Raw genomic sequence first — 23,228 nt, 5'->3', positions numbered from 1 at the left:
CATGCCCCAAAGATGTTTTGACTTGACTTTGTCTTCCATAACTCTTCACAATGTAACTTTGTCTTCCATAACTCTTCACAATGTAACCTATAATCGCATTGTAACAAACTGTATGTCCATCATTCACAATGTATTGTAAGCCACACTGAGCCCGCAAATAGGTGGGAAAATGTGGGATACAAATGCAATAAATAAATAAATAAATAAATAAATAAGGAGTTCCATCCCCTTTATCATTTTAGTCACTCAACAGTTAAAAAGAACCTGATGGAAGGAAAGACAGACCCAGAAGTCAATATTTATTTATTTGTTGAATTTATATCCCACATTTTCCCACCTATTTGCAGGCTCAATGTGGCTTACATAATACCGTAATGGCGTTCACCAACTCCGGTAAAGAAACAAATACAAAGTGATGTTATGGTCGAATACGGTTCATGTGATTACAGATACATTGGGGAATCGTGGAGAGGAAGAGTTATGTAGTGTCCATTACGAGCTTTGGCTTCGTTGTGTTGCAGGATTCAGGCATTTAAGTTGGATCGGTAGGGTATGCCTTTTTGAACAGGTTGGTTTTTAGTGATTTCCGGAAGTTTAGGTGGTTGTACGTTGTTTTCACGGCTTTTGGTAATGCATTCCACAGTTGTGGGCTTATGTAGGAGAAGTTGGATGCATAAGTTGATTTGTATTTGAGTCCTTTGCAGCTTGGGTAGTGGAGGTTTAAGTATGTTCGTGCTGATCCGGTTATATTGCTGGTTGGTAGGTCTATGAGGTCTGTCATGTATCCTGGGGCTTCGCCGTAGATAATTTTATGAACCAGGGTGCAGATTTTGAAGGCAATACGTTCTTTGATTGGGAGCCAGTGCAGTTTTTCTCTGAGGGGTTTGGCGCTTTTGAATCACGTTTTTCCAAATATAAGCCTGGCAGCTGTGATTTGAGCGGTTTGAAGTTTTTTTTACGAGTTGTTCTTTGCATCTCGCATAAATTCCATTGCAGTAGTCTACATGGCTTAATACCATTGATTGTATCAAGTTGCGGAATGTTTCCCTCGGGAAGAATGGTTTCACGCGTTTGAGCTTCCACACTGAGTGGAACATTTTCTTAGTTGTGGAGTTCACTTGGCTCGCAAGTGTGAGGTTACAGTTGATTGTAACGCCGAGGATTTTCAGGCTCTTTGAGATAGGGAGGGTGTAATCTGGGGTGATTATATTTATGGGTTTGTTCGTATTGTGTTGGGATGAGAGAATGAGATAGTGTGTTTTTTCTATATTGAGGGTTTTTTTTTTAAATTTTCTGTTTATTAGCATCAGCAACATTTCAACAAATACATACTCCAACATGAGTGAACATGAAGCACAATATAACATACAATGCCTCAGTTAAATGTTCTGTATTCATCGTCGTCCCTCTGAGTCCCTGAGCACTCAAAATTAGAATAGCTGACATTTTATTGCCCATGAGTTCATGATGTTCAAGCTCAGCTTGATTTCGTTAGTGATTTCTGTCAGATCATGTTTGTAAGGGATGTATATTTAAAAGATTTGGTGGGTAAAGTAAGAGGGCAAATCTTAGCTCCTGAAATTCAGCTCTTAGGTTAATTACATTTTGTTTTAAGTAGGAGGGAAGAGGGGCATGCTGGCAGCATGCTTACACTTATTAGACAGTGCTGAATATCAGTGCTATATAAGTTAACCTGTAAGTTGGGCTGCATAACTACTTGACCTAGTTATGTTTTCCAGTAAATGATAACCAGGTAAATTCAGTGAGCTGACAACTGGATAAATATCTGAATATTGGCCCCTTTGTGGCTATAACATTAGAAACATAGAAACACACAAATACAGAAACATGACGGCAGATAAGGGCCAAATGACCCATCCAGTCTGCCCATCCTCAGTAACTACTAACGCTTCCTTTCCTAAAGGATCCCACATGCCTGTCCCACATTTTCTTAAATTCTGACACAGTCCTCGTCTCCACAACCTCCACTGCGAGGCCATTCCATGCATCCACCACCCTTTCTGTGAAAGAGTATTTTCTTAGATTCCTCCTAAGTTTATTTCATCTTTACTTCATTGTATGTCCCCTCATTCCAGAGTTTCCCTTCATTTGAAAAAGGATCAACTCCTGTATATTGATGCCACTGAGGTATTTAAACGTTTTTATCATGTCCCCTCTCTCTTGTCTCTCTTCCATCATATACATGTTGAGGTTCCTAAGACTGTCCCTAGATGTTTTACAGCAGAAACAAACAGGAGTCTACTGCAGAAGCAGAACAGACAACCAAACAGCAGCAGCGATACAAGAAAGGACATCAACTGCAAGAGTTTATCCAAATGTCAACTTTAATGGAAACAGGACCCAACCTGGCCAAGTTTCAGTAAAACCTTCATCAGGGGTCACATAGGTTTCCACAATACATTCACAGATTCAATGCATCAGACTTGATGGTTACTGACTTTTGGAATTGGACCAGAGCTTTTTCTGTGCAGGTACTGAAGTACATGAATTGAATCTGTGAATGTATTGTGGAAAACTATGTGACCTCTGATGAAGATTTTACCGAAACTTGGCCAGGTTGGGTCCTGTTTCAATTAAAATTGACATTTGGATAAACTCTGTAGAAATATACTGTCACTTGCTCTCAGTGAAATAAAGGCCAATGGCTCAGGCCAAGAGCTAGGCCTCTTAAAATCAAAAATCAACTCTGATACAAAATACATTTCACTGCAGCAAAAGCTGAAATGAGTTCCCAGAGAGCTGACAAGGGAGGGGGAATTTGCTCTTGTCAACAATGCTGGGACTGGCACCTGCGTGTAGTCATGAGCGAAGATGTTTTGGCTAATGAAAGATAGTAGTGGGTCAAGTGCAAGTAGAGGGAGGAGGAGCTGAGGACGGCAAAATGACCTGTAAAGTCATTTTTTCACAGATGTTGTCCTGAACATATTTTGTTTATACTTAGAGTTTGGGAACATGTGAAGTCATTCTTATCAACTGATAAGGGCCAAGAGCTCTGGTGAGAAAGCTAGGGTCCATTGGAATGAATAGAGTCAGAAGGGTATAAAAAGGGCAGTCTGAAGGGTATTAGGACAGAAGACTGCAGAAGACTCCAGAAGGCAGAGGGGTGCAGACGACTGCAGAAGACTAGGGAAGACTCCAGAAGGCTGGAGAGAGAGGACGTGTTGTGAATTGCTGTTCTACCATGTGAATACCTGATTTGCCTGTACTGCCATTGGGTACTGATGCTAATAAACTATATTACTATATCTACTGAATACTGGGTTTCTTTCTAATTGTGGAGCTTGCTACTGCCCAGACTGTGTAAAGCGGTCATGAGCAGATACAAGGTCAGGGTAATTAAGTATTTGGAGGGAACATGCAATCCTTTTCAGGATAGTAGAAAGCCCATGGCTTCCGCTGCCCAGGCTGTTCTGGCAGGACCCATTATATTCAACTCTTGCAGTGTTTGTCCTTCCTTGGATCACTGCTCCTAAATGTTTTATGACAGAGATCGCTTACTAATTTTGTAGCCGCACTCTGGATCGACTTCATCCTATTTATATTTTTCCTTAGGCGCGGTCTCCAGAATTGCACGCAGTAATCTAAATGGGGCCTTACTACAGACTTATACAATGGCACTATCACCTCTTTTTTCCTGCTGGTCATCCCTCTCTTTATGCACCCAAGCATCCTTCTGGCTTTGGTCATCACGTTTTCTACCTGTTTGGTCACCTTAAGGTCATCAGACACAATCACCTCCAAGTTCTGCTCTTCTTTCGTACACAGAAGAACTTCACCCCCTATAATGTATCTTTCCCTTGGATTCTTGTACCCTAAGTGCATGACCCTGCATTTCTTAGCATTAAATCTTAGTTGTCAATTATCAGACCATTCTTCAAGCTTCACTAGATCCTTCTTCATACCATCCACACCCTCCAGAGTGTTCACCCTATTACAGAGTTTGGTATCATCAGCAAAAAGATAAACCTTACCAGACAGTCCTTCCGCAATATCACCCACAATGATGCTAAAAAGCTGGCCTGAGGACTGAACCCTGCAGTACACCACTGATAACAGCCCTTTCCTCAGAGCAAGCTCCATTTACCACTACCCTCTGTCTCCTTCCACTTAACCAGTTTTTAACTCAGTCAGTCACTTTAGGTCTCATACCAAGGGCACTCAGTTTATCAGTCACCCTTATGGGACCATGTCAAAGGCTTTGCTGAAATCCAAGTACACCACATCTAGCACCCCTCCCATAGCCAACTGTTTGGTCACCCAGTCGAAGAAATCAATCAGATTCATCTGACATGACCTGCCTCTAGTGAAGCCATGCTGCCTTGGGTCCTGCATTCCATTTGATTTCAGAAACCTCATGATCCTCCGCTTTAGAAGAATTTCCATTAGTTTACTCACCACCGAGGTCAAACTGATAGATCTGTAATTCCCAACCTCCTCCTTACTTCCTCTTTTGTGCAGAGGGACCATATCCGCCTTTCTCCAGTCTTCTGGGACCACTCCAGACTCTAAGGAAGCATCGAAGAGGTCAGACAGCAGTGCCATCAGAACATCTCCAAACTCCCTGAGTACCCTTGGATGTATACCATCAGGCCCCATTTCTTTGTCTACTTTTAGTTTAGCCAGCTCCTCCTGAACACTCTCTTCTGACAATCAGGCCAGGTCTACCATACATCCATCCCCATTAGCATTTGTTTTCTGTGGTCCTACCCCTGGTCTTTCATCCATAAACACAGGACAGAAATAACTGTTATGCAGTTCAGTTTTATCTTCATCAGCTTTTACATATTCCTCCGCCTCAGCGTTGAGTCTCACAATGTAATTATGGCACTTCCTCCTGTCATTTATATATCCGAAAAATGTCATGTCCCCAATTTTACCATATTGGCTATCCTTTCTTCCATTTGCCTCTTCACATTCCCGATAGCCTTTCCAGCTTCTCTTAGCTTTTTCAGATATTTTTGCCTGTCCTCATCTTTCTGAGTCTTCTTGTAACATATGAAGGCTAATCTTCTTTTCCTTATCTTTTCAGCTACTATGATCGAGAACCAGAGCGGCCTTCTCTTCCTCTTACTTTTATGTAGTTTTCTAACATAAAGGTGTGTTGCCTTTAAAATAGCGCCTTTCATTTCGCCCACTACTTCCTTCAGCTGTTCCCATCCAGCTAACTCTTTCCTGAGAAATTCCCCCATTTCGGCAAAGTTAGTTCTTTTGAAATCTTCAATCTTGAATAAGCCCTCTCCTCCTCTGTCTTACTATTGAACCACACCATCCGGTGGTCACTAGAAGCCAGATGATCTCCCACAGTAACATCAGAAACATTTTCCCCGTTTGTGAGCACCATGTCTAGTGTCAGGTTTTCAGGCAGAAACTAGGTTCGTGAGCTCTTGGGCCACTGCCGTGGAGCAGCAGTGGCAGGCAAAACCACCCCACACCAGAGACAAGGCAGAACTCTGACAGAAACAGCTAGACTTCACCTGCACTTGACTGCCCTTCCCCAGGAGTTGAGCCCCTGGGTGCAGGCGGCCGGCAGGACTTACCGGACAGGGCAGGAACGGAATACCAACTAGGTTGAACAGAGACTGAGGGTCAGAGGGGAAAGGAATATACATGGGCAGCGAGGCAGGAAACTGGACTAGGACTCACAGACAGACAATACTACACAAAGCAGGAAATGGACAAGCTAAAGGACAGGAACTGAAAGCTGACAAGCAGCCACTGGAACAGGGTACAAACACTGACAGAAAAGAGTCAGGACTAAAAGCTGCCACGCAGCCACTAAGAAAGAGACACAGACAAACAGAAACTAGACCAGGAAAGAAGCAATAAACCTAAGCTAAACTACACACAGACTAACTAGAACCGGACAAGAAACTCAAACAAGAAACCAGACTAGGCAGAAGTGCAACAAAGCACCAACAAACCAGAGACCTTAGACGATGCAAAGGCAAACACAGAAGTTTCCAGGTGATTAATAAAGCTCATCAGCTGCTGAAGTTCAGCTGCAGGAATCTCACAAGGCAGCTATGGGTGCTGTTTAGGCACAAACAAGAGAAGCAAGTCTGGCAGCCCGGAAGATCCGGACCGGACTAGGCTAAAGTCTGGAACGGGTGACAGTTCATAGCAGCCACCGGTTCTGGCCACCAGAGGGCGAGGTGAGCACAGACAAGGAAACAGTCACCATCGTGACATCTAGGATACTTCCATCCAGCATCAGTTCCGTTATCCACTGCTGAAACAATTCTTCCTGTAAAAAGAATCCAAGATCTCTTTCCTTCTAGATGACTGCATGGCAGGGACGCTCCAATCGACATCTGGCATGCTGAAATCACCTATCAATAGTACTTCCCCTTTCCTAGCTATTTTGTGGATGTTTTCAATTAAGTCTCTGTCCATTTCTTTTGACTGTGAAGGTGACCTGTTTACTACACCAATGTAAATACATTTTCCTTTCCCTTTTATCAGTTTAACTGTAGGATCGTACATAACCCACAATACTCCTACATAACCCACAGTGCTTCTTCCTTACCCCGTACGTCCTGCAGTTCTGTCACTTTAATACTATTCTTAACATATAGTGCTACTCCTCCATCCTTTTTTCGTATCCTGTCCTTCCTGAATAGATTATAGCCAGGTATAACTACATCCCAGTCATGACACTCTGTGAACCGCTTCTCCGTGACCGCCACTAAATCCAATTCGGCTTCTATCATTGCAGCCTCTAGATCTAGAAATTTGTTTCCCATACTACGGGCTTTGGTATACAAGGCTTTCCAGATGTTACTTTTTCCCCCCTTTTCTATAATGGTACTTGATGACTTACTTCCCTGAGGGTTATTAATTACTTTGGGCTTTTCTCATCCATCCCCAGCAGATTTAGTTTAAAGCCCTCTTTAGTACTTTAGACAGTCTATTTCTGAAGACATTTCGTCCCTTCATTGAAAGATGGACCGCTCATCACCGCTCAGTAGCTCTTGGAAAATCATTCCATGGTCTAGGAAACTGAAGCGCTCGCTTCGGCACCATCCACACTGCCATGCTCCAGGATGTGTGGCTGCGTGGATGGTGCTGACGTGAGTGCTTCAGTTTCCTAGACCGTGGGATGAGACATTTGAGAGTCAAGTGCCTAGTAGAAAGGTGAGAAAGATAAGTGTTCTAAAATTTATCATGTAAATAAAGCTTCTTAAATTAAGGAATAATGGCTGCTGTTTTTGGTGCTTCCCCAAACATCATGAAGACATTGAAAGAAGATGACAAGAAACAGTGCTTATTAGATCCCTTGGGAAACATACAATCAGGCCAAAAAGAATAGGTTAGGGGATTATCAGTGTATAAAAAAGCCCCAGTAATTAAAATGCTAATGCTATTCATTGCCTCTGTAAAGAATTCAAAGAATTTGTTGATAAAATCCATCATGGTTTAAGAAGGGAGTTGGAGTAAACTGAAAAGGAACAAGAAAGTGCAACAACTGGACTGGGAAGTGGAGGAGTAGCCTAGGGGTTAGAGCAGTAGGCTGAGAACAGGGGAAGCCCGATTCAAATCCCACAGCCCCTTCTTGTGACCCATGATAAATAACACAAATTAATACATGTTAGAATGTGCTAATGCAATATCACCCTTAGATTGTAACCCCTATGGGGACATACAATTACATTTAATTGTAGATAATACATTTCTCTTAAACAAGATTTCATTTATTACATTTATGAATTACCCATTTTTCTTGCAAATGCAAGATGAAGCACAATACAGAAATACTAAAAATATCTTTACAACTTGAGGAAAATACACAGTCTTCTCTGTAGTACATTAGCATGGCAACTTAACAGTGCCAGACACACTTTATACCGCTCTCAATCCTAGGCACATTTTCTGTACTGTATACGCACTGCTCTTCACACCATTTTTGTTGCATCTTTGCATTATTCACTAGAGTCCAGCATAGCTAATTACCCTTAATTGAGACTTTTCGCCAAAGATGTAGAGGGCTGCTTGACGTTTCAGGAGGTGGTTTTGCAAAGACACATTAGTGCTGAACATGGGTGGATGGTCTTTTCCTGCTAGTCTAGCACCAATATCATTAGGTGGCGCCTGAGTGTTGATGAATCGATTGCTTGAACGAAGACTTGCCCATACACCTTAAAAAAAAATTTAGACAGATAATGAATAAAGCATGACTACATTAGAATTAAATACCATTTTAAAAGTAATAATTAAGTTTAGAACAAAGTTTACATACATATACAAATGTATATTCATATATACAATACACATTTAACCATTGAATGAAACATTTTATACAGCTATTTTGCAAGCAAAGAAGGTAATAAACAGCATGAAATATATATGGTAAAATTAATCTATCTATATATATGCCTGACTTATGGAAAGCGAGAAGCAGAAAACAGATTTTAATGCATGCATCCAAGTCAGAATGTATGGCATTCACACAGTATTAAGGCTCTGCCAAACATAGAGCTTCCTATAAAACAGGTGGAGGGTTGCATCTAGAGGAAGCAGCAATTTTTGAAAGCTGTATGTGGAGAAAAAGAAAACATACAATTCCCTCCCCCCTCACATATGTGCAACTTAAAAAAATTCTATCTATACAAAGGGCACCAACTGGCAGCAGCCCCCCCCCCAGCACTGTTCTCCTCCTGCCTCTAATCCCCCGCATGTCAGGCTCCTCTCCCCACCATCCACCGATGGCATCCATCCCATATGTAACCCCCTTTGATGCTGTCCCCTGATGTCCCTCCCCAGCTGCAGGCCCCAAGTATTTCCCCTTCCCAAAGCAGGCACCTTTGGCAACACTACCACATGGTACCATCACCACCAAAGCAAACCTCCCTCCTGCAGCCCAAATCAGCTCAAATAGTCCCCTATCCCTACCTTAGGCCTTACTGGGGTGGGAGTGATGTCCATTTGCTTCCCCTGCGATGCTCCTCAAAGACAAACTGCAAAAGACCTCTAATGGCCCAGAAGAGCATCATTCATGTCACCAAGACCCCTGATAAGACCAGGGTTAGGAGTGGGTGGTGAGGGCTGGGGTGCCTGATGGTGGGTGTTTGATTTGTACTGTGATAGGGGTGTTGCATCAGGGGAGGGCACACAAGCGGGGAGGGGGCTGCTTTACAGGGAAATCTTTGGGGGGGGTCCTGCAATGGGGAGGGGAATCATCAGGGAGGAAGCCATTAGCAGGTTACATATGAGAAGGAGTGCCATCATAGGGTGGTTGCAGTTGGAGTAGACGGTTATCAGAGGAGGCTGATAGGGGAGGAAGGTCGGGCTGGCATTAGAGAGGGCCTGCTTCCTTTGGAGGTGGGATCATGGCAACTGCTGACATTGGAGGCGGTAAGTGATGAAGGGGTCCGCAGACATCTGAATTGAAGAAAGAGATCCTATGTACTTGTCCCAAGCTAAGGGAATGAAAGGGAGAGTAGATGTCAAGGATGGGCAGACTGGATAGGCCATATAGTCTTTGTCTGCCTTCATTTTTCTATGTTTCATCAGGATTTACAGTTGCTGCTACAGCAGGTACTTAGACATGTCTCAGGGCAGGTGTGAATTTAAACTATTTTTTTCAGTACAGATATGGACTTCCTATGGGAACTGGGGAACGCACATCTGTATTGTATGCCTGCCCAGGCCACTCACTCTCCCCATTCCATTCATGCCCCCTTGACATCTAGATGTACTCAGCTTCATCAGGTACAAATAGCCCATATTCTGGGCCTGTGTAGATGTTTAAATACTGCCATTTTCACCTGGTAATGATTCCAAAATAAGGGCATTAAGGATTAAGCAAAAATTTCATCATTTTTCCCATATCTAAATCTGTGCAAAGATTTATCTACCTTGTGGCAAAATTAGATATCTAAAGGGCAAGTCTATAAAAGTGTACTTTCCTTTATAGAATATTAGCATAACAGATGAAATATATACCTATCATTTAAGCATGAGAACTTATACCAGCCATGGAGCTGCTGTAATTGCTCACACCTGGAGAAATGTGCAAAGTTTACAGCATTCAAACTTACAAATGTGAGAGTCATGCCTATACTCCACCCAGACTCCTAAGTTTTCCAAGTTTACTAAAATTTTGCTACCCTGCTTTACAGGAGTACCTTCAGAGCGCCAGACTACCCCCCCCCCCCCCCCGTTTACTAAGCTGTGCAGTAATGCCACATCCTATATAATAAAAAGCACCTCCAACGTTCTGAAGCTGGCAGCGTTGCAGTGAAGCCTGAAGCCCTGAGGTGTTCGTCGGCTTCGTAATAGCTCCGCCCTCCACAAGAATCGCACCGCTCGCTGTCAAAACCTCAAAGCCCCGCCCTCGGAGCCCTGCCGTCCTCTGAGCCCTCCACTCGCTAGCCCCGCCCTCGGAGCACAGCTGATCACAACAGCCAGCTGGCTAAGTTGCTTGCGCTGTTCTGCCCTCCCGCCCCTCGTGCCGTGACACTCACTCAGTTCCTCGTGATACTCAACAAACAAAAAAACCACCTAAATCTGTTCCATTTGTTTCTGAACAACAGACGCTGAGATACCACGCAGGGTGCCGCCAGACGTGAAAGCCACCAGGAAAAGTGCAGCACAGCTCATCGCAACAACACTGTGAACTACAACGGATAGACCGACTGGCACCACTGAGTCTACAGCAAGCTACCGACCTGTGTCTCTCAGTATCGTAAATACTCATTATCACAGTCAAACATACTCTCTCTCACACATTCACACTCTATGTTTCTCACATAGTCACTATCACTGTCACACATACTCACTTTCTGTCTCTCACAGACAGAGTGTACACCCCCCCCCCCCCCCAAACAAAAAAAACAGCTGTATCTCACTCATACACTGTGTATCTCTGACTTCAACTCTCTGACAGACACTCAGTCTGTGAAACAGTCTCATTCTCTCTCTCTCTCACAAACACATACTACTCCCACCCCCCATTTGGAGCTGTCTCTCACACATACTACACCCCCCCCCAAATGGATCTATATGACAATAATACATACACACACAATGTGTATCTCAGACTTCCACTCTCTGACACACACACACTGTTTCAAACACACTGATTCTCTTACTCTCTGTGTCACACATATTACACCCCCTCAACCCCATTGCACATGTGTCTCGCTGATACACACACACACAATGTGTATCTGTGTCTTCCACTCTCTGACAGATACTCAGACTGTCAAACACTCTGATTCTCTCTTTCTCTGTGTCACACAGTCTACACCCCCACCCCCATTTCAGCGGTCTACACCCCCCACCCCCAATTCACCTGTCTCTCACTCATACACACACACACAGATGCTGTGTTTCTCAGTCTTCAACTCTCTGACACACACTCAGTCTGTGAAACAGTCTTACTCTCTCTCTCTGTCACACATACTAACCCCCCCCCACACACACACACATTGCAACTGTCTCTCACTCATACACACACACACACACACAACAAGAAGGTGCTGCCAAATGTGCAAACCACCAGAAAAAGTGCATCTCTGTCTTCAACTGTCTGACACACACTCAGTCGGAGAACCCCCCCCCCCCCATTGGACATGTGTCTCACTGATACACACACATACAATTACAATTATTCATTATCAACACAACACAATTAAAATAACAATCCCTTTCAAAACATTCATTCCAGGAAACAAATACCTTGCTAGCGCTCGTTTCATTGCTCTCAGAAACGAGCCTTTTTTCCTAGTAAGTACATAAGTATTGCCATACTGGGACAGACCAAAGGTCCATCAAGCTCAGCATCTTGTTTCCAACAGTGGCCAATCTAGGTCACAAATACCTGGCAATATCCCGAAAAAGTACAAAACATTTTATGTTGCTTATTCCAGAAATAAGCAGTGGATTTTCCCCAAGTCCATTTTAATAATGGTCTATGGACTTTTCCTTTAGGAAGCCATCCAAACCTTTTTTTTACACCCAGCTAAGCTAACCGCCTTTACCACTTTCTCTGGCAACGAATTCCAGAGTTTAATTGCGATTTAACAACTCTGAATAACTTTGTGTCATCAGCAAATTTAATTACCTCACTAGTTACTCCCATCTTTAGGTCATTTATAAATGTTAAAAGCAGCGGTCCCTACACAGACCCCTGGGGAACCCCACTAACTACCCTTCTCCATTAAGAATACTGACCATTTAACCCTACTCTCTGTTTTCTATCTTTTAACCAGTTTTTAATCCAGAATAGGACACTACCTCCTATCCCATGATTCTCCAATTTCCTCTGGATACTTTCATGGGGTACTTTGTCAAACACTTTTTGAAAATTCAGATACACAATATCAACCGGCTCACCTTTAGCCACATGTTTGTTCACCCCTTCAAAGAAATGTAATAGATTGGTGAGGCAAGATTTCCCTTCACTAAATCCATGTTGGCTTTGCCTCATTAATCCATGCTTTTGAATATGCTCTGTTCTTTATAATAGTCTCTACCATTTTGCCCGGCACCGACGTCAGGCTCACTGGTCTATAATTTCCCAGATCTTCTCTGGAATCTTTTTTTAAAAAATCGGCGTTAAATTGGCCACCCTCCAATCTTCCAGTACCATGCTCGATTTTAAAGATAAATTACATATTACTGGCAAAAGTTCTGCAAGTTCATTTTTCAATTCTATCAGTACTCTGGGATGGATACCATCCAGTCCAGGAGATTTGCTACTCTTCAATTTGTCAAATTGCCCCATTACGTTCTCCAGGTTTATAGAAATTTCATTCAGTTTCTCTGACTTGTTAGCTTTGAATACCATTTCTAGCACTGGTATCTCTCCCAAATCTTCCTCAGTGAAGACCGAAACAAAGAATTCATTTAATTTCTCCGCTATGGCTTTGTCTTCCCTGATTGCCCCTTTTACCCCTGGGTCATCTAAAGGTCCAACCGGTTCTTTTGCTGGCTTCCTGCTTTTAATATATCTAAAAATGTTTTTACTATGTGTTTTTGCCTCCAATGCAATCTTTTTTTCAAAGTCCCTCTTTGTCGTCCTTATCAGCGCTTTGCATTTGACTTGACATTCCTTTTGCTGTTTCTTATTTTCAGTCAGTTCCTTCTTCCATTTTCTGAAAGATTTTCTTTTAGCTCTATTAGCTTCCTTCACCTCACTTTTTAACCATGCCACCTGTCGTTTGGTCTTTCATCCTCCTTTTTTAATACGCAGAATATATTTGGCCTGGGCTTCCAGGATGGTATTTTTGAACAGATCCACGCCTGATGTAAATTTTCGACCCTTGCAGTTGCTTCTATAAGATATTTTTCACAATTCTTCTCATTTTATCATAGTCTCCTTTTTGAAAGTTAAACACTAACGTATTGGATTTCCTGCGTACACTTACTCTAAAGCTAATATCAAATCTGTTCATATTATGATCACTGTTATCAAGCGGCCCCAGCACCATTACCTCCTGCACCGGATCATGCGTTCCACTAAGGACTAGATCTAGAATTTTTCTTTCTCGTCGGCTCCTGTACCAGCTGCTCCATAAAGCAGTCCTTAATTTCATCAAGGAATTTTACCTCCCTAGCATGCCCTGATGTTACATTTACCCAGTCAATATTGGGGTAATTGAAATCACCCATTATTATTGTGTTGCCCAGTTTGTTAGCGTCCCTAAGTTCCTTTAACATTTCCACATCTGTCTGTTCATCCTGGCTAGGCGGATGGTAGTACACTCCTATCACTATCCTTTTCCCCTTTACACATGGAATTTCAATCCATAGGGATTCCAAGATGTGTTTTGTTTCCTGCAGAAATTTCAATTTATTTGATTCAAGGCCTTCCTTAACATACAATGCTATCCCTCCACCAATTTGATCCACCCTATCACTATGATATAATTTGTACCCCAGTATGACAGTGTCCCACTGGTAATCCTCCTTCAACCAGGTTTCAGAGATGCCTATTATATCTAATTTTTCATTTAGTGCAATACATTCTAAATCTCCCATCTTATTTCTTAGGCTTCTGGCATTCGCATATAGACATTTCAAACTATGTTTGTTGTTTCCATTTACATCCTGCTAAGTACTTGACAGTATTAATTTGCAATCTTTTGTCTGATTTTTATTTTTATTTAAGGACACCTGATTTACTATGGTCTCTTTTGCAACCTCACTATTAGGATACCCTATCTTCCCTGTTTTGGTGATATCTTTGAAAGATATCTTATTCTGAATCATGCACTTTTGAGCGACTGTCAGCCTTCCCCCAGTTCCTAGTTTAAAAGCTGCTCTATATCTCCTTTCTAAATGCTGATGCTAGCAGCCTGGTCCCACCCTGGTTAAGGTGGAGTCCATCCTTTCGGAATTGGGTCCTCCTTCCCCAGAATGTGAATGGGCTGTGTAGGCATTAGTGCGAGGCTTAGTAAACAGGGGAGTAAAAAAGGGAAACGTACACAGTAGGGCAGAGGGAAATAACTATAATGTTTGATAGGATAGAAGGTGGGGAAGAACATAAGGGATGCTACAAATGTCCTCGAGGACTCCTCAATAGCTCATCGATAGAAATGTCAGGAATATTAAGAAAAAGTATTCAGTATTTATATACCACTTAGACCCAAGCGGTTTACAGTACTGGATCTGTCCCTCGTAGGCTCAGAATCTAAGTAATACATTGTACTACTGTTGTACCTGGGGCAACAGAGGGTTAAGTGACTTGCCCAGGGACTTGCCTAGGTTGCAGAGGGACATGAACCTGGTTCCCCAGGTCCGCAATCCTCTACGATAACCATTAGGCCACTCCACTCCAAAGTGTTGGTAAATAAATGAGTCTTAATATTTGTTTTTGAATTTGGCCACAGAGGACTGTAACCAAAGTGAAACTGGAAGAGAGTTCCAAAGTTGAGGACCTTGAAATGGAAATGATGGGCATACTCATGTGTATGCCCACCTGTTGCACCAGTTGGCCTACAGCTGGTTCTGGTAGACAGTGAAATATTTTAAGAGGAAATATATTTTCAAATGTGAGATTAAAAGTTATCTCTGCGATCAGGTTGTTGGTGAGTTGATATATGAAAACACCTGTCCTATTTTTGAGCCTCTGGAAAAATTGCTTCTCCTTCACCATATAATACTTAACAAAACAAAAGCAAATGAATGGAGACCTAGCTCACAGAGTACAGGAAGAAAGAGCAGTATAATACAACAATAAGCATGCTGTAATATATAAAGGAACTGAACACCAAAGGGGAGGGAGTGAAAGAACAGCTTGCCCAATGCCCACTTCAAGTCCAGACTAAAAGCCCACCTCTTTGACACTGCTTTTGACTCCTAACCACTACTTACTTGCCCTGTACCCCACCTCTTTATTTCCCTTACCTCTTAATTGTTCTGTCTGTTTACCTGACTTACTTAGATTGTAAGCTCTTTGAGCAGGGACTGTCTTTTGTGTATGGTGTACAGCACTGCGTATGCCTTGTAGCGCTATAGAAGTGATAAGTAGTAGTAGTAGTAGTACAGTACAGTTACTTAATCAGGAATGATATACTTAAATACTTGTTTTATACTCTGATTTTATCACTACAGAAGAATAACAGGTTTTGATTTAGCCTTTTTTGACACTTTCTTGGTATGCAGTGAATGTTATTGGTCAAGATAAAATACTTCATTGATATAAAAATATACTGCTTTTATTGCTGGCTTATATGGAGTCTGGGATGGGTCCAATGGCTTTGCTTGAAATCTGCATTTTCAAAACCAGCAAAATGTATCACATCTGAAGATAAAAACTCCAAAGTTGCATGTTCCAAAAATGTAAAGTAACATTTCTGTTTACTTAAGAAGCATAGGTCCATGCAATAGCCATGCACTGAAGAACTAAGGTCATATGTTTCATTTTTTCACATTTATGGGGAAATTCCTAATGAAGAAGAAAATACAACTTTTCCTGGGAAGTCTAGCACAACACTCAGATTCTACGTTGGAAAAACCTTCTCATTTGTTGAATGCCAAAATATACCACATTTATGGCTTGTAGTACATCTCAAGAGACAATCTCCATACAAGCACAAAAAATAACAATAAATAAACTAGGCCTGTTTATAAACTGCCTGGTGTGAAGGTGGCGGACCTCACGCGTCACCTAGACGGGATTTTAGATAGTGCTGGGGAGGAGCTGGCTTGTCTTGGTACATGTGGGTACCAATGACATAGGAAAATGTGGGAGAGAGGTTCTGGAAGCCAAATTTAGGCTATTAGGAAGAAAGCTCAAATCCAGATTCTCTAGGGTGGCGTTTTCTGAAATACTACCTGTTCCACACGCAGGGCCCAAGAGACAGGCAGAGCTCCGGAGTCTTAATGCGTGGATGAGACAATGGTGCAAGTAGGAGGGTTTTAGATTTATCAGGAACTGGGCAACATTCTGGGGAAGGGGGAACCTATTCTGAAAGGATGAGCTCCACCTTAACCGGGATGGGACCGGGCTGCTGGCATCATCATTTAAAAAAAAAAAAAAAAAGAGCAATTTTTAAACTAGGAACGGGGGGGAAGGCCGACAGTCACTCAAAAGCGTATGGTTTGGAATAAGGTATCTTCCAAAGATATCGCCCAAACAGGGAAGACAGGGTTTCTTGATAGTGAGGTTGCAAAAGATACTGTAGTAGATTCAATGTCCTTAAATAAAAATAATAAAAACCAGACGAAAGATAGTAAAATAGTACTGTCAAGTAATCAACATGATGTGATAAGGAATAACAAGTCTACCTTGAAGTGCCTATATGCAAATGCTAGGAGCCTAAGACATAAGATGGGAGAATTGGAATATATTGCACTGAATGAAGAAATAGACATGATAGGCATCCCTGAAACCTGGTGGAAGGAGGATAACCAGTGGGACACTGTCATATTGGGGTACAAATTATATTGTAGTGATAGGGTGGACCGGATTGGGGGAGGAGTAGCATTGTACGTTAACGAGAGGCTTGAATCAAATAGATTGAAAATTCTGCAGGAAACAAAAGACCTCTTGGAATCATTGTGGATTGAAATTCCATGTGTAAAGGGGAAAAGGATAGAGATAGGAGTGTACTACCATCCGCCTGGCCAGGATGAGCAGATGGACGCAGTCATGTTAAAGGAAATTAGTGAGGCAAATAAATTAGGCAACGCAATAATAATGGGTGATTTTAATTACCCTGATATATAATAAAGAAATAAGTAGAATATAAATCAACTAATAACGCAACAAATTCTACTGAAAATATCCGTGTATTCAGAGAAAAACCTCTTCAATCACTAGTCTTCACAAAAAAAAACTCCACTCTTCATTCATGAAATACTTGTACAAACACCTTTTACAATACTTTAAGGTGGAGGCAATATTTCAACCACATATGTCCGGTGAACAAACACTCATTTATAACTTAGCTTGAATGACGACAATGCCACTGGTCCACATCAATATTCACATTCCTCGATGACCATAAAGCCCAACAGGAGACCCTGTTTCGCCACCATCGGGCGGTTTCAAGGGCTAGACACTGCATCCATATTCACAAGCTTATCACTTTCACCATGCACTAGGCCTCTCAATGGCGTCTTTAAATCCAGGACGGCTTCCCCTCATTATGTATACGTCATTTCCTTCCTCATTACTTGCTGACGTCAGCATGCACAGACTCCATCATGTTTCTCTGAATACTTGAAAAGGTTCTCCTTTAAGAGATTTCTCCATGGTTTCTGAAGTCTTTTTTTCTCCACATTTTCATGATTGAATGGAATAAAACACCTTCAATACACAGATATTTTCAGTAGAATTTGTTGCGTTATTAGTTGATTTTAATTACCCCCATATAGACTGGGTTAATGTAACATCAGGGCACACTAAGGAGGTAAACTTCCTCAATGAAATAAAGGACAGCTTTATGGAGCAGCTGGTACAGGAGCCGACGAGAGAAGTAAAAATTCTAGACTTAGTCATTTGTGGAGCGCATGATCTGGTACGGGAGGTAGCGGTCCGGGGGTCGCTTGACAACAGTGATCATAACATGATCGCCTTTGAAATTTGCTTTCAAAAAGGTAAAGATAGGAAGTCAAATATGTTAGCGTTTAACTTTAAAAAAGGAAGCTATGATAAAATGAGAAAAATGGTTAAGAAAAAAACTTAGAGGAGCGACTGAGAGGGGAAAAGGTGCAGAGAAGGGCAACAAAGATGATACAGGGGATATCAGGATAGGCTGAAGAGGCTGGGGCTCTTCAGCTTGGAGAAAAGGCGGCTGAGGGGAGATATGATAGAGGTCTATAAGATAATGAGTGGAATGGAATGGGTCGATGTGGAGCGTCTGTTTATGCTTTCCAAAAATGCTAGGACAAGGGGACATACGATGAAGCTGCAGTGTGGTAAATTTAAAATGAATCGGAGGAAATCTTTCTTCACTCAATGAGTAGTTAAACTATGGAATTCACTGCAGGAGAAGCTGGTTAAGGCGGTTAACTTAGCGGACCTCAAAAAAGGGTTGGACGGCTTCTTGGAGGAAAAAGCCATAGAATGTTATTGAATGGACGAGGGAATATAGTATTTCTAGGATGGGCTGGGCAAATTGCTTGTTCTTTTGGCCGTTGTCGGTGACAGGGTGCTGGGCTCGATGGACCCTTGGTCTGTCCCAGCATGGCGATGCTTAAACTACTATGCTCAGCCACCACATTCCATTGATTTTCATTATAATACTCATCAAAACCACACATTATAACAATGAAACAGCCTTATACATTGAGCCCAATCTATATGCAGCAAGAATAGAGTACAGCTCAATTCCAGTTTGCCTTCATGCTTCCATGTATAGTAGTACATGGAAGCATGAAGGCAAACTGGAATTGAGATGTCCAGGTTGGGATATGTCAATTTCTGCAAGAATTTTAGAAAAGGATCTGCTGACATAAAGCCTTTCCTAAAATACATGGAGGAATGGACATGTATGTGCTGGCAGAACATGGTAACGATGTCTAAAATATAAATGGGGTCATCATGGCAAAATACACATGCTGGCACAAACACATGTATATTGGTATTTCAGAACATACACGTTTATGTGATGTCATTTTAGAAACATATGTGTCCATATTTTCCTAAGCTGTCACAGCACCCAATAGCACTGCCAGTATTGCTTTGTGGGGTGGCAGGGGAAGGGGCCAAAAACCACCAGGAGGCGACATCCCCTAATTCCTTTACTATAGCACTGCATAACACAAGCATCATTATTATCCATGGGAGCAGGTGTCAATCCCGACATTGATCTCAGGGGACAAAAATGGGGAATACATGTGCAAGTTTTAGCCCCACATAGACCATTCCCCTTGCAGAATATTTGTGATTTGAATGTGTATATCCTGGTTTTCCAAAATTAGTATTTAGACTTTTTGGGGATCTTGCCAGGTATTTGTGACCTGGATTGGCCACTGTTTGAAATAGGATGCTGGGCTTGATGGATCTTTGGTCTGTCCCAGTATGGCAATACTTATGTACTTATATGTACTTATGAAAGGAAAGGGGATAGGATTTGATATACCCACCTTTCTGTGGTTACAATCAAGGGGTTTACATATTATAAAACACAAAAAAGGCGGAAGACAACCCAAAACAGACCAAAAACAAGGGAGTTAGAGCGCCAGAAAAGTTTAATAGGACCCATTAGGTACTCCTCCACATGTATGAGATATACTTATGCACTTCCAAATCGTAAATGACCAGTTGAATAGGGGGTGTGTATAATGGCATATGCTGGAGTCAGGAAAGAATTTCAGTACCTTGAGTATGGATTCTTGCTGCAGCTGAAGGTTTTGGATCTGGATGGAGAAGGAATCTATTTCTGTACCCAAGTGCTGGCAAGATTAAAGCAGAAATGGAAGAAAGAACGGACAGCTCACTACAGTGAGACAGTAAAGAATACAGAACAAGAGAAGAAAGACTACAAGTGGGGTCAATTTATTTACAGCATCCAGAAACATTCTGTAATTTTAAATTCATTCTCCAGCTCTCTGCTTATGCCTCTAATCGTATGTCTTTTTTTTTAAAACAAACTGCTAGATAAGCTAGGCTAAAGTTATAATTTCAGTTGCATGCAGGTTTGTTTTTTTTTCCTAAATTGGGTGATGTTTCATGCAGTTTATCATACAAGCCTCAATTCATTCTTGGCTATATCTTAATATAAACACTACCAACATCCATCTTTCTTCTCTTAAGCAAGAGTGTGTAGATGACAAACCCTTTCCAATCTTGGAGATGTTCTCTGTAGTTCAATGTTTTATGAAGAAACAGAAATCTGTTATCTACTTATATTACATCCAGTAGAATATTTTAAATAGCCCATAAACGTTTTTTAAGGAGGGCTTATAGGCCAGTTGAAGAAAGAACAGATAAATGTTAAATAAATGTTTGAGAAATTCTAATTGCATTTGTGATACATGCGGCATTTGCAAAGGAATTCGTGCATCACATGTGAGGTTGTGACTGTCTTTTCTCAAAGCGAAGCAAAGAGATCGATTCCAAAGAGAATGCAAAGCCTGTGCGGAGGTCGATATTTACACAAACTATAATCAACCTACAGTGCATGTCATTGGAAGCTGATTAGATAGTTATTCAATAGATGCGCTATGCATCATTTATATTGATATTTATTATTTCATAAGGGAAAATGGCTAGTTAACAGCATACGATGCTTGGAGAGGCTAAGCCTTCCTAAAACAAAGGCTGGAAGAACCCCCCCCCCCCCCCCCAGGAGTCGTATCTTGCTGTATTGACAGTTAAAGCTGAAAACAGGGCAGACACTAGGATGGGGGACCAAGGCAGAAGGATGCTGTTTACTTGCTGTAGCTCCTAAGTCCCCAGCTCATGCCTCTGATTGATCCTACCCAGCAGAATGAGCCAATCAGCAGCCAAAAGTGTGTGTGTGGGGGGGGAGGAGGGGGGACACATTTTCTCTAAATCCTGAAGTGACAAGAGAGGTGGAGCTCAGAGAGAAGAATGCAGGAGAACTATAAAGGAAGAGAGCAAGTGAATGAGTGAGGGTGAGGGCACAGAGGAACAGAAGACCAAGTATCAGAGTTCCCTGATGGGAAAAGGGTTGGAGGGCTTTGAAACAAGAGAGAAAATCTGTGCAGCCCACCCCTTCTCCAAACACACTTCAGCATCCCAAAACAAGTGACTGGCTGCCTGTGGCTAACAGCTAAGCATGCAAGATTCCCCCCTCCCCCAATGCCTAAATATCATAAACAACATAGATGCTAAAGAACACATAGGTTAAAGACAGAAGAGTTGTACTAATATTCACATTAATTTGTTAGTTCATGGATCTATGCATATAAACACACTAAATAAATGGTTTTAATATGACTGTATACAGTCCATCAATTTCTCTAGATCAGAATTAAATTAGAAGCTCTACGTCTGAAATAAATTAGATATTTAAGTTGCTTTACAGTAGACATATTGTTACTTAAATATTAATTTGAAATGGCACCACAGGTTACACTTACATGTTGAATCAAAAGGAAGAAGAACCCATAATGCTCATATGATTTGATCTTAAGATGAGAATAGGATTCTGTTTTTTGCTTTTGCATCTCAGCAGCCATGACATTCTTTATTGTCAGGCTGAGATTTTCACCAAAATGCTTAAAGGTGAGAACATTTGCATATGACGTAGCAATGCCTAGGAGGACCCTTCTTTAAGAAAGGAATTCTCACTATTTTACAATATGAAATGACAATGTTATAAATACACAGCAATTAAATGCTCCTAAGGACTATAATACAGGGCAATTATAAGAAATTTAGCTGTGACTGTGATACATTGGAAGATATGGGTAACCATGAAATCCAAGAGTAAACTGCATGGCTAGTGTTAGGGGCACCTTTGTAAATTTTTATAGGCACAAGTGCTTAATGGCTCCATTTTATTATACTGTGCTAAATTTTGTCGCTGCTGTCATTAATGGCCAACATGGACATGTAGTAACTACAAAGCTTCTGCATTAACTGCTGAGGACATGCTCAGCATTTTCTATATAGATAACAGAAAGAAAATACTGTGATGGCTATAACAGCTCTGCATTTTCTGACGTTAACAGTTAATGCTCAGTATCTTACTACTGTAAGGTACAGTCCCTGCACAACCCCCATTAAACAGCTAAAACAGGAATCAGTGCCTGTGAACTGTCAAGGCACCACCCTGTTAATTCCTGCATTGACTACTTAGTGCACTTTTGTAGATGAGGACTAGTGTGCATTAATGCATATTAGTAAATCAGGCCCCTAATTAGTTAATAGGGAATGAATAAACAAATACCACATTAAAGGAATGTTCAAGCAACCCAATAATATTTACTTTGCATTATTTGGCAGAAAGTATAAAAACGGTGGGTAAAGGAATCCTGGTTAGACAGTCCCTTAAAGGATAATGTTGTGTATGTGTAAACCAGGACCTAACAAATATGGCCATGTGACCTCCACAGCCAGTTGGGTTTTCAGGATCCCTAAAATGAATATGCATAAGAAATTTGCGTAAACTCAGTCTTCAATGATATAAATATATCTCATGAATATTTATTCAGGACTATAGCGTACCAAGGGTGGGGTGGTGGTAGGGGTCCACCCCAGGTGCCGGCAGCAAGAGGGTGCGCGGAGCAGGTGTGCGGCTATCAGCTTTGCCGGTCTTCTGCCCCCTCTGACATCAACTTCCTGTTTCAGGGCAGGGGTCTGGCAGAGCCGACAGCCGCAAGCCTGCTCCACATATCCCCTTATTTGTCGAAGTGGGGTGCGCCTCTCCAGGTGGCAACTAATGTAGATACACCACTGTATATTCTAAAATCCCAACTGGTTCTGGTGCCACAAGAAGGTTAGGGAACCAATAACCTAAACCTACTTGGTGGTTAGTCAGAACTAGTAGCAATGACATATATAAATTAAACAAAAGAGTACACAGTTCTGGATGCAATGAATGACTAGATTTAGAAAAAGCAATTCCCTATGGTCATGGTATGTTGCCTTCACTACCTCCTCAATGCTTTATTCTGCATCAAATGAGGTCTGAGCTCAGTCTTACTAACCTCCTCGTGCAAAGCTATTGGACAGACTGACATCCAAATGTCCTGGCACAACCTGTTTAACCACAGTGGACATTCTTGAAGCCCTCCTTTCACTGCCTAGATTCCATCAAAAAAATAAAGAAACAGAAACGCAA

General features: G+C 41.7%; 1 protein-coding gene across 3 annotated transcripts in view; it reads right to left on the bottom strand.

Moving 5' to 3' along the window:
* The window catches only part of SBF2 (SET binding factor 2), a 919,918-nt gene that overhangs the window by 69,412 nt on the left and 827,278 nt on the right, over window positions 1-23,228 (bottom strand). The window contains exons 29-31 of one of the 3 annotated variants that reach the window (XM_030200990.1): window positions 23,095-23,190; window positions 19,795-19,869; window positions 7,972-8,156 (exon numbers count right to left, since the gene is read on the bottom strand). In XM_030200990.1, the coding sequence (XP_030056850.1) occupies window positions 7,972-8,156; window positions 19,795-19,869; window positions 23,095-23,190 (356 nt within the window). The remainder of the gene's footprint in view (window positions 1-7,971; window positions 8,157-19,794; window positions 19,870-23,094; window positions 23,191-23,228) is intronic. The other 2 variants (XM_030200991.1, XM_030200992.1) reach the window with 2 other exon arrangements.

This window comes from Microcaecilia unicolor, chromosome 4 (genome assembly GCF_901765095.1).
Source record: "Microcaecilia unicolor chromosome 4, aMicUni1.1, whole genome shotgun sequence".
Taxonomy (NCBI): domain Eukaryota; kingdom Metazoa; phylum Chordata; class Amphibia; order Gymnophiona; family Siphonopidae; genus Microcaecilia; species Microcaecilia unicolor.
Note: the sequence above shows the minus strand (reverse complement) of the source record. Positions and strands in the feature narration are given on the sequence as shown.